This window comes from Vicugna pacos, chromosome 19 (assembly GCF_048564905.1).
Source record: "Vicugna pacos chromosome 19, VicPac4, whole genome shotgun sequence".
In the NCBI taxonomy this organism is placed as follows: Eukaryota; Metazoa; Chordata; class Mammalia; order Artiodactyla; family Camelidae; genus Vicugna; species Vicugna pacos.
This window is the reverse complement of record NC_133005.1, coordinates 25,170,400-25,186,892: the sequence shown is the minus strand read 5'-3', so window position 1 is coordinate 25,186,892 and position 16,493 is coordinate 25,170,400. Positions and strand designations below refer to the sequence as shown.

General features: G+C 47.1%; 2 protein-coding genes across 5 annotated transcripts in view; one reads left to right on the top strand and one right to left on the bottom strand.

The window, feature by feature from the left end:
* ZNF341 (zinc finger protein 341) overlaps positions 1-707 on the bottom strand; it is a 43,267-nt gene extending 42,560 nt beyond the window's left edge. For 2 of the 3 annotated variants that reach the window (XM_072944048.1, XM_072944049.1), the window contains exon 1: positions 596-707. In XM_072944048.1, coding sequence (XP_072800149.1) covers positions 596-626 — 31 coding nt within the window. In that variant the 5' untranslated portion in view covers positions 627-707. The remainder of the gene's footprint in view (positions 1-595) is intronic. The other variant, XM_072944050.1, reaches the window with a different exon arrangement.
* A 5,602-nt stretch (positions 708-6,309) lies between these two features.
* Positions 6,310-16,072, top strand: PXMP4 (peroxisomal membrane protein 4). 2 transcript variants are annotated; one of them, XM_006202642.4, is made up of 4 exons: positions 6,310-6,509; positions 9,772-9,834; positions 12,333-12,531; positions 15,152-16,072. In XM_006202642.4, the coding sequence occupies exons 1-4, from the start codon at positions 6,397-6,399 to the stop codon at positions 15,413-15,415; spliced, it is 639 nt and encodes a 212-aa protein (XP_006202704.1). In that variant the 5' UTR covers positions 6,310-6,396; the 3' UTR covers positions 15,416-16,072. The 2 variants fall into 2 exon arrangements, with proteins under 2 accessions (XP_006202704.1, XP_072800148.1); XM_072944047.1 differs by lacking the exon at positions 6,310-6,509 and adding an exon at positions 6,517-6,929.
* The last annotated feature ends 421 nt before the right edge of the window (positions 16,073-16,493 follow it).

Genomic DNA, 16,493 nt, shown 5'->3' with positions numbered 1-16,493 from the left:
AGCACGAGGCACACAGCTGGTGCAAAAAACACGTTCTTCGTGGTCAGGATGTCTGGTTCGGCGGCTCCGGCTGCCAAGCCCTTCCCAGGCCTCGCGTTCGCAGAGCAACCTGCCCCACCTCGCTGTTCCCGGCCTGGCCTGCCCAGGCTGTTCCCTCCAGGAAACCCCTCCCGCCCCGGCCCGAGGCTCTCGAGACTGCGGCTGTTCCGGTCGGGGGCCCCTCTCCCCGCTGCGCCAGGGCTCCCCGGCTGTTCCGGTCCCAGTGCTCCCCCCCGGGGCCTTCTCTCCCCCGCTGTTCCTGTCCCGTTGTCCCCCCCCGCCGGGCCTCGGCTCCCGCGGCTGTTCCGGTTCGGAGAACACCCCCCCCCCAGTAAGCCTCAACTCTGTTGCTGTTCCTGCCCAGTTGCCCCCTACCCGCGCCGGGCCTCGGCTCCCGCGGCTGTTCCCGCCCGTGCCCCTCCCGCCCCGCGGCTGTTCCGGCCCCGGTGCCCTCCGCCCCAGGGCCGCCACGCGCCCTGGGCCGGGCGGCGCGAGAACGCGGCGGGAGGGGGCACAACGCGGAACAGCCACCTCCCCCGGCCCCGCCGCCGCTCACCCTCCAGGGCCTCGAAGATCGTTTGCGCCATCTTGGAGCCGCCGCCGCCACGGGAGCCCGAAGCTAGGCTACGCGAGCATTGTGGGAGCCGCGGCGGCGGCGGCGGCGGGGTCGGGGCCGCCAGGGGGCGCCTGGGAGCGGCCGCCGAGCACCCCCCCGCCCCCCGCCCTGCATCCTGGAAACCCAATAATGGCTCGCGGGACCCCCCAGCCTCCCGGGGTTCCTCCAGCCACGCTTCGATGACCCAATCACCCGCACGTGTGGACTCCCATCCCCGCCTCACTTGAACCCCTAACTCTGCACACAGACTCCATACCTGCCGCACACACGGATCTCCCGACCATGTTACCCGGACCTCCAGCCATATCACACCGGAACTGACCCCCAACTCTGTGACACAGGACACAGACCCCCGTCCGACTGCATGAGACCCGCCAACTCTGAAAGACGGACCGAATATTTCCGCTGTACACAGTATCCCCACCTTTGCAACACCAACCCCCATTCCCATCTCACTGGGACCACCCAACTTAGTCACAAGGACTCCCAACTTCACCGGATACAGGAACCCTGCCGTAATTGCACCACTGATTGCCATCCCTTGTTAAAGACTTCTCATTCCCCCTTCCCAGAGTGACCTCCCATCTTTGCCTATTAGGAGCCACCCTCCTCTCCTCACATGACTCCTGTCTCTGCCCGTTCTTAATCCCTCACTATCTCAGAGATCCCCCTGGCTGTTACAGAAGCCCTTATTTTCACCTATTAGGAACTTCCATTTCCACTTCACAACAGATCTCCACCCCTGCTTCTCTGGGACCCCAATTCTGTTACATAACCCCCAATACCCACCTCAGCAACCCCCAGCTCAGCCTCACAGAAAGCCCACCCAGGTCTCCAGAGATCCTCCTGCCCCTCATTTGGATCCCTCATCACACACAGACCCCTCTCTAATCTTCCTTTATGTTCCATTGGCCTCTCATTAAGGGCTTACTATGTACCGAGTCCTGTAATAGCTCCAGGAATGCAGTGGTCCTTTGCCATGGAGTTAGGGGTAGGGGGAGCACACAGAGATTAAATCTTAAAAATTATTTAATTACAAGGTGGAATGTAGTTTTCAAAGAAGTACACCTGGGCCACGAGGAAGAGTTAGGAAGTAAGTGGGAGGGGGAGGGGAATGATGGAAGTGCCACCAATCATCATCTCTCCCATGAGTATGGCCATGTCCTCCTACAACTGGACTAGCATGAACTTGACTCTAAATTCTCATTGTTGTTGATTTTTTTAAATACTTCTTTTAGCCTCATCCAAAGCAATAATCACAAAAATTACAATTTTCTTTTTCTTATATTCATTAAATATATGACTCCTAAAATTTAAAAATTTCTGTTCAAAGTACTACGACCCTTGTAGAACACGGCTAGCCACTGTTCCTGATAAATTGCCTCAAAGACCCTCTGCCCAAAGGCCCATTTCTACCATAAGCTTTCCATCCTGCCCTGAACACCACTCCTTTTCCCCTCCACCAATAGTCTTCCATTTCCTCTTTCCCCTGGCACAGCTAGCTCTGAGCAAAAGTCCACCACAGAGAACCTGCTCATCTGCCACACTCCATGCCCTGCCCCCTTTACTGGGAACCTTGGAGACCCAGGGCCCACATCAAGTTCTACACCCCCCTTCCTGTTGCCTCTCTGGCAGGAGTAAGACCAGGGTTCCCTCCTCCCTGTTTTTCCTTTAACATCCCCCTTGATCCAGTGGTTCCAGAATCTCATTATCTCCCCAGCAAGAGTTTCTCGATATAACTGTTCTTTAATTTATTTTTTATTATTTAAGTAATGTATTAATACATACACATTCATTTAATTGACTTAGAAATATGTACTGAGGACCTATTGTGTGCTGGAAACTGTTCTAGATGCTGGCAGCATCTAGAGTCAGATAGAGTCAGATGGAGAAAAGGGGACAAAAAGGCAAAGCTTATTAGCTTTATTATCTTGGGCAAATGCAAAGTCTCTGAGGTCAAAATAAAGGAAGCTGAAGACTGTAAAGTGGCAACTGAGGATAATAAGTGAGATATGGATACAGGATGAGGATGGAGAGATGGAAAGGGCCACAGTGAGGGTCTCAGTTTTATTCAGAGAATGATGGATGAAAAGATTCCACCGACACAGACCTTGGAAGCTTTTCAGGTATAGATGGTCCCTGACCTGCAATGATTCAACTTACGATTTTTCAGTTTTACAATGGTTGTGAAACTGATATTCATTAGGTAGAAACAGTTTGAACTTTGAATTTCGATCTTTTCTTCTCTGTCATGATATTTAGGCAGCCCCCGGTCAACTGTGCAATCACAAGGGTAAACAACCAATACACTTAAAACCACTCTGTACCCAGACAACCATTTTGCTTTTCACTTTCATTGCCATATTCAATACATTACGTGAGACATTCAACACTTTATCATAAAACAGGCTTTGTGTTAGATGATTTTGCCCAACTGGAGACTCATGTAAGTGTTCTGAGCATGTTTAAGGTAGGCTAGGCTAAGCTGTGATGTTCAGGAGGTTAGGTGTATTAAATGCATTTTTGACTTGATATTTTTAACTTACGATGGGTTTATCTGGACAAAAGGAAGAGCTGTATTCCGATACATCCAGGTGCATATACACATGTTGATTTTTATTTGTTCTTCAGGACTTTGCACACTCTGTTTTTACTAAAACTCTGTTGGAGGTTCCCCTTATCTCTTCCTCCTCAAGAGGGAGCCCTCCGAGCAAGAGATGTTTTTCGTCCCTTTTGGTTGGAGCTCAGAGTTCAGCACAGAGGCAACCTGGGAAGTGTTGTTAACTGACTACTGACTGGTGAACAACTGAATGAGCTTTCAGGGATAGAGAATCCTACCTCCAGTGGGCTCACCAGTCAGGCTACCCCCTGCTCTGAACTTTCCACTTACCTCAGTCTCTTTCTCCACCAAAATCCATCAGTCCTGTGTCACATTCCCTTAGGGTCAGCAGGTTGGCATTAAACTGAATCCAATCACAGGTTAGAGACTCCTGGGGTAAGAAATGTAGTAATTCCAGGCATGGAGCCAAGCAGGGAGGAGAAGTTTGGAAACCTCCTGTGTCCCCCTCCACAACGAGTTCTCCAGCCACCCCAGAAAAATTTACTTCTCTATGGGAAGGGGAGGAATTACGAGCAGCTTAAACCAGACTCCTCTCTTGAGGGGAAGAAACAAGGACACAAAGCAATACTGGGCCGTGACATCTTGTTAGGTTCATTGGTATTGGCAGGAGGCAGCAAAGCATGACGGTTGTTATGGGGTGAATTGTGTCCCCTCAACATTCATGTGTTGTATGCTAATCCCTACATATTAGACTGTATTTGGAGATTGGATCTTTAAAGGGGTAATTAAGGTTAAATGAAGTCATAGTGAGGCGGGAAGCCCCATAAAAAGACTGGCAGGACCCCTAGGCAGGGCTGCTGCTCTCCTCCCACTAGCGTCGGGTTCCCTGGCCCAGAGGCTTTATCTCACTTTTTGCCTCCAAAGCGGCTAACTTACACCTAGAATTCTGTTGGTTCCCTGAGCTCACTTTCCTTCACTCCTGATTGGTTATTACTCTCACTCCTGATTAGCTATTACTCTCACTCCTGATTGGTTCATACTCTCACTCCTGATTAGCTATTACTCTCACTCCTGATTGGTTAATATTCTCACTTCTGATTGGTCCACTTCTGTAACTTCTGATTGGTCCGTTTGTAGTACTTCTTTTGCATGGAGCTCACTCCTGATTAGTTCTACAAAGCTTGTTCCTGGTTGGTCAACTTCTGTTGTACTTTATTTGCATATGATGTTGCAAAGTGTAAAACTGGCAGCTTATAAAAGGCCTGTGTAAACCTACAGACAGGGTCCAGAGCTTGAAGTGTTAACTTCTTTGGGCCCACTGGTGTAATAAACCTGAGTTCTCCAACTCTGAGTGCTGCTTGGTCTCTCACCCAGATCTAGGTTGCTGTCACAACTGAGCTGTAACACATTTTTCTGCAACAATAGAGGTGGGCTCCAGTGTAATATGACTGGTGTCCTTATAAGGAGATTTTGACACACATGGACTGAGGAGTGACCATGTGAGGACTGTGAGAAGGCAACCAACTGCAAGCCAAGGATAGAGGCTTCAAAAGAAACCAAACCTACAGACACCTTGATCTTAGACTTCTAGAACCTGGAATTGTGAGAAGATTAATTTCTGTTGTGTAAGTCACCCACTGCATGGTACTTTCTTATGGACACCATGGCAAACAATACAGTGGTTACATAATGTCAACAATACATCATACATAAATGTCACCCAAACCATATTGCTTCAACAAGCATATGTTGGGCACTCAATAGGTACTAATTGCTGGGGTTACAGCAGAAAACAAGAGAGACAAGATTTCTGCCCTCATGGGATTTACAGTCAGGGGCAGTGGACAATGAATGGACATGTAGCAAATAAATAATTTCAAAAAGTGGAAAGTCCTATGAAGAAAATAAAAGAGGGTAATAAGTCAGAGTGGGCAGTGGTACTTTAGATGCAGTATCTTGGAAGACCTCTCTGAGGAGGTGGCGTTTGAGCTGAAACCTGAAGGTTGAGAAGGAGCCAGCCATGGGAAGAACCAGGTAGGGAAATAGGAAGTGCAAAGGTGCTGAGGCAGGAACACTCCTGGCACATTCAAGGAAAAGCAAGGAGACTAGTTTTGCTGGAGTGACTAAGCTCCAAGCTTAGTCTAACTTAGACTAAGTTTAGCTGGAGTGACTAAAGAGAAGTGACCAAGGGGGCAAGTGACAGGACGAGGAGAGGGTGGGAGTGTGAGGTTAGAGAGGGAAGCAAGGGCCCTATCATACAGAGTCTTCCCTTGTGGGCCATGGGAAGGAGTTTGGATTTTAAGAACAAAGGGAAGCCATTGAGGGTGTTGCCGAAAGATTGGCCCCCGTCCCTGATGAGCCAAACTGAAATTCGGAGACAGGGTCTTAGAGTATAGGAAAAAAGACAGCTTTATTGCTTTGCCAAGCAAAGGGGACTCACATCAGGCTAGTGCCTTCAAAACTGTGAACCCATCTTGTGGGTGGGGTAGGGTGATTATATAGCCATAGCTTAAACAATAAAGCATCGATAAAAAGCAACAGAATTTTTTTTTAAAGTAATAGCTTCATTTTAACAATGGGCCTGGAGCTGTGAACAGCAACCAGTCAGTCAGGTTGGTTTCCCACTTTAGGAACAAGCAGAAGAATAAGCAATCTGTTAGCCTAATTCTAATTAGCCCATTTTATTAATTCTCCTTCAAGGGTGCCAAGTCATTTATGCTCTGAGAAGATCGCTTTTGATCGAGGTTAACCAATCAGAACTGTCATATGTAAACAGGAGGCCTAGCTTCTCCCAGTGTCACCATCCTAACTCTACGGAGGGCAAATTCTCTTTCAGGAAACTTCCTTCCAAGCTCACAATGACACACCTTCCAAGCCTGACAAATTGAGGCGTGTGTTTCTAAACTTCTTTAGGTCCCGTTGGGTGGAGCCCACTGTGATTGGTTACAAGCTTTCCCCTTTTTTCCAATCAGACTGCTATTCGGGAGAGTGCTCGGTCCCATTCCCCTGGTGAGATGAGTGAGCCCTGTGATTAGCCCTCCGGTATGAGTGACAGCAGACATATCCTATGGGCGCAAAGACGGGGGGTGGGATAGACTGTCCAGCGCTGCTGGCTGTCCGGAAGGATCCGGGGCTGTCAGCTCGCGTCTTGCTCTGTGCCTGCCACCCCGCCGCGCGCACCATGGCCGCCCCTCCGCAGCTGCAGACTCTTTTGCTTGCGGTCAACGCACTGTTGCGCAAACGCCGCTACCACGCTGTGTTGGCTATGCTTAAGGGCTTCCGGAACGGGGCAGTGTGAGTGGGGCCGGGAGACTGGGCAGGGGCTGAAGGATCGGTCTGGCTGGGGTCGGAGAAGCGGGTTCTGGGCCCAGCACCGGCACGCTGTGCGCCCCAGAGCAGCCCTAGTGTATCTCCAGGTCTCGATGACCACCGTGGGCGTAACGGGCTCTGGCTTTTGGGTTCTGAGCGCCTTCTGAGCTGGGGCTCCCACTATGCTGTTTCTGGGTCCTCTGTGATTTGCAACCTGGCCCTCTTGCGTTGACAATTTCCCATGCCAGCCCCTATATCCCCTCTTTTGGGCTCAGCTTCCCCACCTCCATGTGCCCTCGGGCTTGTCTGGCTACAGAGGCCCCGTGTACACAAGTGAGAAGCCAGACTCTGGCCTTTAGCAGGTCGGAGGAGGCGCCTTCCTATGCTCCTCCTATTAAGTTGCCGGTCAGTTCACATCTACTTCTCACTCCTCATCTGTATGACTCTAGAACTAAGTCCTCATCTGGCACAGGGGACTCCTGGGACATAGGCCTGAGGCCGACACAAATGTAAATGTTTGCTGGGCAAATTGATTCCTCCATGACCATTAGACCTGCAGAAGAGGAAATCTTGGGGTCATTTCCCCTGGCTGGTGCCTGGAGAGGAGCTCAGCTTCCTTTAAGCTTCATATATAAAGGCTGTCATTTATTGAGAGCCTACTGTGCCAGAACTGGGGACACAGTAGAGGATAAACCCAACAAAGATCTGCATCCTCCTGGAGTTTCCATTTTAGAGGTAGCATGGCAAAATGGTGAGGATGTGACCGCCTTGGTTTGAATCCTGATGCCACCTACCCCTGTGATCTTGAGCAAGTCATGTAGCCTCTCCAAGCTTCAGTTTCTGTAAAACGGGGCCGATGATAGTACTTATATTGTCAGAGGACTGAGTCAATATATGTGAAAAGCTTAGCACAGAGCCTGGTGTGTAATAACTATTGGCTGCTGTTATTGTTATATTCACGTGGACATCTGCTTGGCTCACTCCCTCACTGCCTCAATGAGACCCTTCCTGACCTTCCCACCTCCTTCCCTACTTAATTTTTCTCCATAGTTCTTGTCACCATCTGATACTAAGCAGTTCACTTAGGTATCCTGTTTTTCTACTCTGTCTCTCTCATTAGAAAATGAGCTTCATTGGGACAGAATTTTTATCTATTTTGTTCCTTGGTGTTTTCCAAGTATCTGGTACATAGTAGGCTCTCAAATATTAATCACATGAATGATTAAGTGTGCAAGGTAGGAGTTGCCATTGTTCCCATTTTATTGGATGAGAAGACTGGCTTAGAGAGGAAAACACATTGCTCATGATCACATTACTTAGTCAGGGGTTGGAGCTAGGATTCAAACCAAAGGATGCCCAGCACCAGGCTCTTGGCTTCCATGGGCACCCAGAGGCATGTAGAAGTTGGTTCCCGCTGGGTCTGGCCAGATCATATCAGTCAAGCTTTGGTGTGACCAGGGTGGAGTGGACCCTGAGATAAGATCAGTGGCTCGTGCTCATCTGTAAGGACTTGGGGTCAAAGTGGGGAGACTGATCATTAGATTACCATGGCAATACCAGGTGATCAGGAATGCTTTACAGAGGAGGTGATGGTGGTATTTTGAAGGCTGAGTTGGACTTTGCTAGGGGGAGAAGGGCATCCCAGGCAGAGGGAATGGTTTGAACAAAGGCCTGGAGGTGGAAAAGAATGTGCTCTTTGTCAAGAGAGTCCAACCATGCAGGGCGAATGACTGAGGCATATGAACTTTGTAAAATTTAACTCACTTTGATATTCTGCCTAAATATTATCAATGTGCATCTCTAAAAATAAGAGCATTTTCCTGTATGGCTAAATTATCATGATTACATGTAATAAATTAATCCTATAATGTTGACTGCTATCCAGTCCATAGACAGATTGTCCCAGTTGTCCCCCAGATGTCCTTTTTAGTGAGTTTGTCCAGACCAGGTCCTCCAGGACATCACACTGCACCTGTCATGTCCTTTAAATCCTTTTTAATCCAGGGCACCCCTTTTTTCAGGACATGGAGTAATCTTGTGAGTGTTAGTAACTGGCTTCCACCTGAGTCTGAGGATTCTGGGAAGGGGGCCTAGTGGATGTAGGGAGTTGGGGGCATGGTTCCACTTGTGTTGGGGTATAAGGAAGGGGCCTTTTAGCCCTTGCCAGCTGGAGGGGACTGAGGGCCTCTTTGACTTTGGAGGAGATGGGACAGAGCTGGCTGGGGCCAGGATGAGGGTTCTGTACAGTGCTAGGCTGCGAAAAAATAAGCCATTCAGCATGACCACTGCCATGATACCCCTAGCTTTCACTTGTTAACATTTTAAATTTAATTTATTTTTTTAAATTAGGTAACATATTTACAAAAGGTATAAAAAGTTAGATGCTGTAAAGTCCTGCCCACCCCATCCTTCCGTCAGTCAGTCCCCTCCCTGGAGGTGACCCTGTGTCCCGTCTCTTACGTCTCCAGAAATATTGTCTGCATATACAAATACATATATTCATCCCCTACACCTTTAAAGCCTTTTATTTTAAAATAACTTTAGGTTTATAGACAAGTTACCTCATTTTATACAATTATGCGCTTTACACACCTTGCTCTAATAGAGCACAGAGCACTCATAGAGCCACCTCGTCCTTTTACAGCTGTGTACTGTCCCACAGAACCGTGAGTCCATTATTTATGTACCCAGCAGCCCCCTGTGGATGGACACAGGTTTGAGCCCAGTCTTTTGCTGTTTCCAACAAACCTCACAGATACTTATATGACAACAATATGTGGCTATGACCATTGTCTCAAGGAGGTTGTCAAAGATTTTTCAACCTTGTAGCCTAGTAAGATCAGGGCCAGACAGCTGGAGAAGGAAGAGTCTTATATGAAGAACAGGAAAGGCAGAGACACTAATATTGGTTGAACTGGGAACTTTTGCATGTGCTACGTCCTTAACTGCCAGAAGCAACCCTGAAATGGAGAAGACTTTTTACTGTTGGGAGAAGGGAGGCTCAGAGAAGTTAAATGATTTATCCAAGTTTATACAGCAAAACATGGAAGGGCTTTGGCACCAAATAGTATTTCCTTTGTACAACCCACTTCAAACCCAGATCTAACTTGAAAGCCAGCATTATTTTCCCTCCCAAAATGATGTTAGGGTTAGGGGTGGAGAGAGGGCACAGGGAGTCTAAGAGAGAGCTCAGAAAGAAACTGTGGTGCAGGGGTGCTGTAATAACTGTTTTCTTTTGTTTCTGCAGCTATGGAGCCAAAATCCGGGCCCCTCACGCACTGGTCATGACCTTTCTCTTCCGGAGTGGCAGGTACCCATCCCCTCGGCACACCCCTCAAACTAGGAGAGAGTGTGGTCAGCTCTCAGTGCCAGGACTGTTGCGGTAGCTTCCTACCTGAGTCTAGCCTGTCCTCACTACCACCTCCTACAGCCCAAGTCTGATTCTGTTATTCCTGCTTGAAAACGCCCCTGCCCTTGCTGTCCTCCAAAGAAGCCCAACTTCCAGGTGTGGCCCTCAAGGCCCTCTGTGGCCTGACCTCAGCTGTGTCTCCCCCTCCTCACCCACGTCCGCCCTGGGGAGCCCTAGGCACATACAACTTGCTGCCGCCCATTCATATGCCGCGTGCGGTTCCACCCCCAGATGTTTCTCGTGCAGTACCCCCGCCAGGAGTGCCCTCTCCTCTTCCACCTACCTTTCTTTCCTTCCTGGCAACCCATGCTGTTCTCTCAGGATCACTTTCTCAGGAAAACCGTCCACGACCTCCTGCCATTGCTCAAATTTCTTGGCCTTCCTCTGGTCTCCCAGAACTTCCCTGGAGGCTCCTCTTGGAAATCGCCTTGTGGTTGAGTTTTTAAATGTATGTAGCCTCACCTGGAACTTGTAAGAATTACACCTGGACAGCCTTCTGCTCAAATCCAGCTTGCAAGATTGTTTTCTTTATGCATTTTTCCTTTTAAAGTTTATTTTTGTTTTAGTTTTTGCCCCCTAAATCATTTTTTTAAATGAAACTCATTCATCCAGTCAGTAACTATTTACTGAGTGTCTACTATGTGCCAGACAAACTGTTTTAGTGAACAAAACAAAATGATCACTGCCCTTGTAGCACTTGCATTCTAGCAGGGGGTGGCAGAAAATAAACACAATAAATAAGGAAGGTATGTGATATGTTAGAAGATTGTATGGGCTGTGGGAGAAAAAAATTAGAGCAGGGAAAGAGAGAAAGTGAATCCAGGGTACTGGAGGAGGAGCAGGGTACAGAATTAAATAGATAGTGACATTCAAGTAAAGACTTGTAGGAGATGGAAGAGTTGGCCAAGTGGTATCAGGGAAGAGAATATTTTAGGCCAAGGGAACAGCCAGTGCAAAGGCCCTGAGTTGGGACTGTGCCTGGTGAGTTTGGGGAGGCTGGAGCAGAGGGATTGCAGGGGAGAAAACAGAGAGGAAGTTCACATGGGTGACCTGGGTTCATCCTGTTCAGCTTTAGGCCATAGAGAGGAGTTTAACTTTTCCTTTAAGTTAAACAAGAAATTGTTAGAAGAATTCGCGCAGGGACATGCCACTATTTGACTTAACTTTTAATAGCATGAAAGTGAAGAGTTTGTGGCCAGATTAAGAACAGATAGGGGCAGGGTCAAGGGCAGAAGTAGGTGTAAATTAGGGGCTGTGGCAATAATCCAGGTGAGCAACTCTGGTGGCTCAGACCTTGAAGGTAGCAGTGGAGGTGAGAGGTGTTCAGATTCTGGAAACATTTCATAGGCAGTATTTGTGCCAATACTTAAAAACTGGAAAATCTGGCTTTCTTGCCTTAGAGTTGGCAACTGGGCCCGTGTTGAGCCTTGAGGGCACTTGTGTTTGCTGTCCCTCATTTGATCTTCCACAGTACACTCTGCTCCTCTCTCGGAGTCTCCTGACTGCCTCCTAGTGATTTTTAAAAGACAGATAAAATCATCTGCCCTACTTAAATGTTTACTTCTCTCCGGATAAAGACAAAACTTAGCACAGCCTCTCCCCCACAGCCTTTGCCCCACACATTTTCTGCTCAGGCCTTCACGGTTTCTCTCTGTTCCTTTACTCCCCATTCTCTGTCCCTCCTCAGGACCTTTGCACATGCTGATCCCGCTGCCTAGGATTCAGTTCCTCTTTCCACTTGACCTCTTCAACTCTTCATCCTTCACATCCCAGGATCATCTCTTGTCAAAGTCAAAGTTTGACCTTTGTTTTGTGGTTATTCATTTCATATTTCCCTCTCCCATTAAATCATGAACCTCATGAGGGCAGCAAGCAGATCTTTTTTTCTCAGAATTGTATCCCTAGGTCCAGCACATAGTATGTACTCACTCACTCATTCATTTCTTCACATGTTCACTCCCCACCCCAAATTTACTGAGCATCTACTATGTGCCAGGCCCTGTTCTGGGCCCTGAGGATGAACAAGCCAGATATAGACACCACTTTCTGGTAGCTTCCACTGGGATGGGGTGGGAGTTGTGGGGAGATAATAAACAAGCATATAAATGTCAGGTGGTGGTAAGAGCTATGAAGTAAATGAAAAGGAGGATAAGGGAATGGAATATGATGGACATTCTTTTATATAGGGTGGTCAAGGAAGACCTCTTGGAGAAGGTGGCTTGGAATCAAGGCCTGAATCAAGTGAGGGAGCAGCCCTGAGGACAGGGAGGGGAGAGGCCCGGGGTTGAATGAGCATCTGCCCACGAGCTCCTTGCCTGTGTCAGTTTTGCGTGCCCAGTGGGTAGAAGCCCTGGGAGCGGCTGGGCCTGCACTCACGGTGGCTGCCTGTGTTTGTGCAGCCTCCAGGAGAAGCTGCGCGCCATCCTACAGGCCACGTACACCCACTCCCGGAACCTGGCCAGCTTTGTGTTCACCTACAAGGGACTTTGTGCCCTGCAGTCCCACCTGCAGGGGGAGACCTACCAGGTGCACTCATTCCTGGCTGCCTTCATCGGGGGCTTGCTGGTATTTGGAAACAACAGTACCATCAACAGCCAGGTAAAGATCCTCCCCCGGGGTGGGGGTTGTGGGAAGGTGTGGGGAGTGGGACGGGGTTCAGATGTAGAGTTGGGGGTGAGGGTCAAAGAAATGAGCTCTTGGCTCCCTTCCATGTCCGAAGGTCTGCGATGCACCAGTGCCTGGGTGACCTTGGAAAGATCACTTCCCCCTCACTTTCCCCATCTGTTAACCAAGCACCTTGTCAGAATTCCATGGTTGCCAAAATCCATGTGTGCTGCTCCCTGGGGGCAAAGATTTAAAAAAACCGAACAACCACTCTTCAGTGAAGTAAGGAAAAAAAGAATGACCCTGGAGTAAGATTTTCATAAAGCAAAACCTAGTACCTTCAAAGAATTACCTCTTTTTCTGGGTTAAATTCTATTTTTTTAATGAAATGATAGTGAAACTAAATGCTAATTGTTGCTGCTGTTACTGTTTTAATGTCCTTCTTGGGTAATGTAAAAAGTTGGCAGCCTTTCTAGTTTGCCTCCCTCGAACTTCTTAAATATTCTTAAATTATAAAAATAATGTTTTGGAGGGAGGGCATAGTTCAGTGGTAGAACACATGCTTAGCATGCTTGAGGTCCTGGATTCATTCCCCAGTACCTCCTAAAAAAATAAATAAATGAATAAAGCTAATTACCTCCTCCCAAACAAATAAAATAAAATTTAAAAAATTTTAAATAATGTTTTATTTTCATGTTTTAAATCATGCAGACAAAAAAGAAAAAAATTTTACAACTAGTAAAATTTTAAAATAAATAAATAAAAATGCAGAGTAAGCACCCACTATGTGCCTGGCACACTTTCAGATGCTTGAGATATACCTTGATAGAATTAGAAATTAAATTGAAAAGAAAGTCCCTGTTCCCCTCTAACTGTTAAGCTGCTGTCCAGAAGCAGTCACTTTACCTGAGTCTTGTGTAGCTTTGCAGAACTTGTCTGTGCTCGCATCAGTCTACACAGTAGGAATTTTCCACCAAGGAGATCATACTACACTTTTTTTTTTTCCTGTAACAGCGTATCTCGGAGACCTTTCTTGTCATCCCTCATCCTTTATAACATCAGCAGAAATCTGTGCTGACAGAATGGGCCAGCCTTGATCTCAGTCTCCTCTGGATGGACATTTAGGGGACATCTAGCCTTTTGCCATTACACACACGCTGCAGTCTACATCTTTGTTCAGACGTCTTCCTGCACGTGCGTCAGTCTGTCCATAAGTTCCTAGAGATGGAATTGTGGAGTCTGTGGATATGAGCATTTCGTTTTTTGGGAAAGTTTCTGCAGGTTTGCTTTTTTGATAGAAGTTTCACTGGTCTGTGAACTTCCCAAGTCTAGGAATCCTGGTCACACGCATCACCCTCCTGCTCCCCTCCTTTCCCTGACCACTGGCAACAACTGCTCTGACCTCCATTTTGAAAATGTTGTCATTTAAAAAATGTTATAGAAATGGAGTCATTATAGTATGTAACCTTTGAGGATTGGCTTTTTTCACTCAGCATAATTCCCTGGCCATTCATCCAAGTTACTGTGTGTATCAGCTGTTCATCACTTTTCATTACTGAGTAGTGCTCCATGTGTGGATGTACCTGTTGAAAGACATCTGGGTTGTTGCCAGCCTTTGGCTATTAGAAATGCAGCTGTTAAGAACATTCTTCTACATATTTTTGGTGAAGATAAGTTTTCACTTCTTGGATAAATACCCAGGAACACAATTGCTAAGTCACATGGTACGTGCTTATTTAGTTTTCCTGCCCGGCTGTTATCCAGAGTGACAATACTATTTTACATTCCTGTCAGGAATATACGTGTGATCCAGTTTCTCCACATCCTAGCTGGCATTTAGTTTATTATGTTTCAAACTTTAGACGTTTTGCTAGGCACATAGTGCTATCTCATTGTGGTTTTAATTTGCATTTCCCTGATGGCCAGTGATGTTGAACCATTTTACATGTGTCTATTTTCCTTCAGTGTAATCCTCTTCAGTGAAATATCTGTTTATGTCTTTTACCCATTTTCTAACTGGATTGTTTCTTTTTTCACTGTTGAGCTTTGAGAGTTTTTTAAAATATATGTATATTCCAGATACTAATCTCTGTCAGATATGTGTTTGTAAATATTTTCTCCCAGTCTTTAGCTTTTCTTCTCAACCTCTTCATATGGGCTTTCACAACCAAAATTTTTTGAGTTTTGATGAGATCCAGTTTATTGATTTTTTTTGTTATACGGATTGTGTTTTTCGGTGTCGAGCTACCTTTTAGTTTTGAACTGTGTAGATTTATTCATTTTTAAAATTGTTACTGAAGAGAGGGGAGGGCATAGCTCAGTGGTAGAGCTCGTGCTTAGCATGCACAAGGTCCTGGGGTCAATCCCCAGTGCCTGTTATAAACAAACAAACAAACAAATAAATAACCTAACCCTCTCCCCTGCCAAACAAAACAAAAAAAGTTTAATGATAAAGAATAATAAATTAAAGGCATAAATAGTAGTATTAATCACCTTGTACACCATCTTTGGAGAACACTGATCAGTGCACAGGCAGTGCCCCGGGCATGGGGGTGGGCAGAAGGTTCCCAGTGGCTGTGCCCACCTGTAATCCCCCGTCCTTCCCTCCCTGCAGATCAACATGTACCTGATGTCACGCATCCTGTTTGCCCTGTGCCGCCTGGGCGTGGAGAAGGGCTACATCCCTGAGCCCAGGTGGGAACCATCCCGGTTGTTCAACGGGCTGGTGTGGGGGCTGGTGCTGTGGCTCTTCGAGTACCACCGGCCCACGCTGCAGCCCTCGCTGCAGTCCTCCATGACCTACCTGTATGAGGACAGCAACGTGTGGCACGACATCTCAGACTTCCTCATCTACAACAAGAGCCGCCCCTCCAAGTAACGCAGCCCCCAGGTGCTCATGGAGACCCCCACACCCGAGTTGGCGCTGGATGGTGTCCAGCCGTGCCTTGAGATTGGCTCCATCAGCAAATCATCCCAGAGGAGCCTGCCTTTTCTAGATCTGGCATCTCAGACTCTAACTTTTATTAGCCCAGGGTTCCTTTTGCCAAAGCAAAAGCACTGATTTTCAGATCCCATTAGGTACTCTTGACTGGTGGAACACAGCAGAATCGGGCTGAGGAGCCTTGGGTGTGATGATAGCTGGGCTGCTGATTGTGTGAGACCAGGGAAAGTCACACCCCAGCCTGGGCCTCGGGGGTCATCCAGCTCAGAGGAGGGCACTGCCATCTCTTCTGGTGGGTATGTTCTTTGACTGTTCTTATGTAACAGAGGGGCTCCTGGCTGGTGGGCAGTGGGTTGCAAATGTGTTCTTAGAAACTACTCAGTTCCTTGTCTTAGATGTTCTGTTAGAAAAGCTCTAGACTTTACACTGTCCAGTTGAAACACAATGTGAGTCGTATATGTGACTGAAATATTTTTGTGGCCACATTTTTTAAAAAGTGGAAAGAGGCAGGTGAGATTAAGTTGAATTTTATCTTTTAACCTAATTTTTCTAAAATATCATTTCAACATGTAATAAATATAAAAATTAATGAGATTTTTACGTTCTCTTTTTCTTGTACTAGGTCATCCAACTCAGGTGTGTGTTTTACACTTACAGCGTTTCTCAGTTTGGATCAGCTACATTTCAAGTGCTCAGTAGCCACGTGTGGCTAGTGGCTACAGTAGTGGACCACACAGATATACAACACTATATCCTCACAGAAAATTCTAGTGGACAGTGCAGATATAGAGCCAGAGGACATGGGTGTGAGTCCCCACTCCACCACTGTGTAACCTTGGGGAAGGTTCTTAACCTCTTAGAGCCTCAGTTTTTAGTAAAGTGAGGATAATCGTAATAGTACGTGGTGTCCACACTGGACTTGTGTAACTACGACAGCTGCTTGTGCTACTAATTACTTTCATATAGTGAGTTCTTACTCCTCCTGGGTGCTTTGCACAAAATATTTTTAATCCAT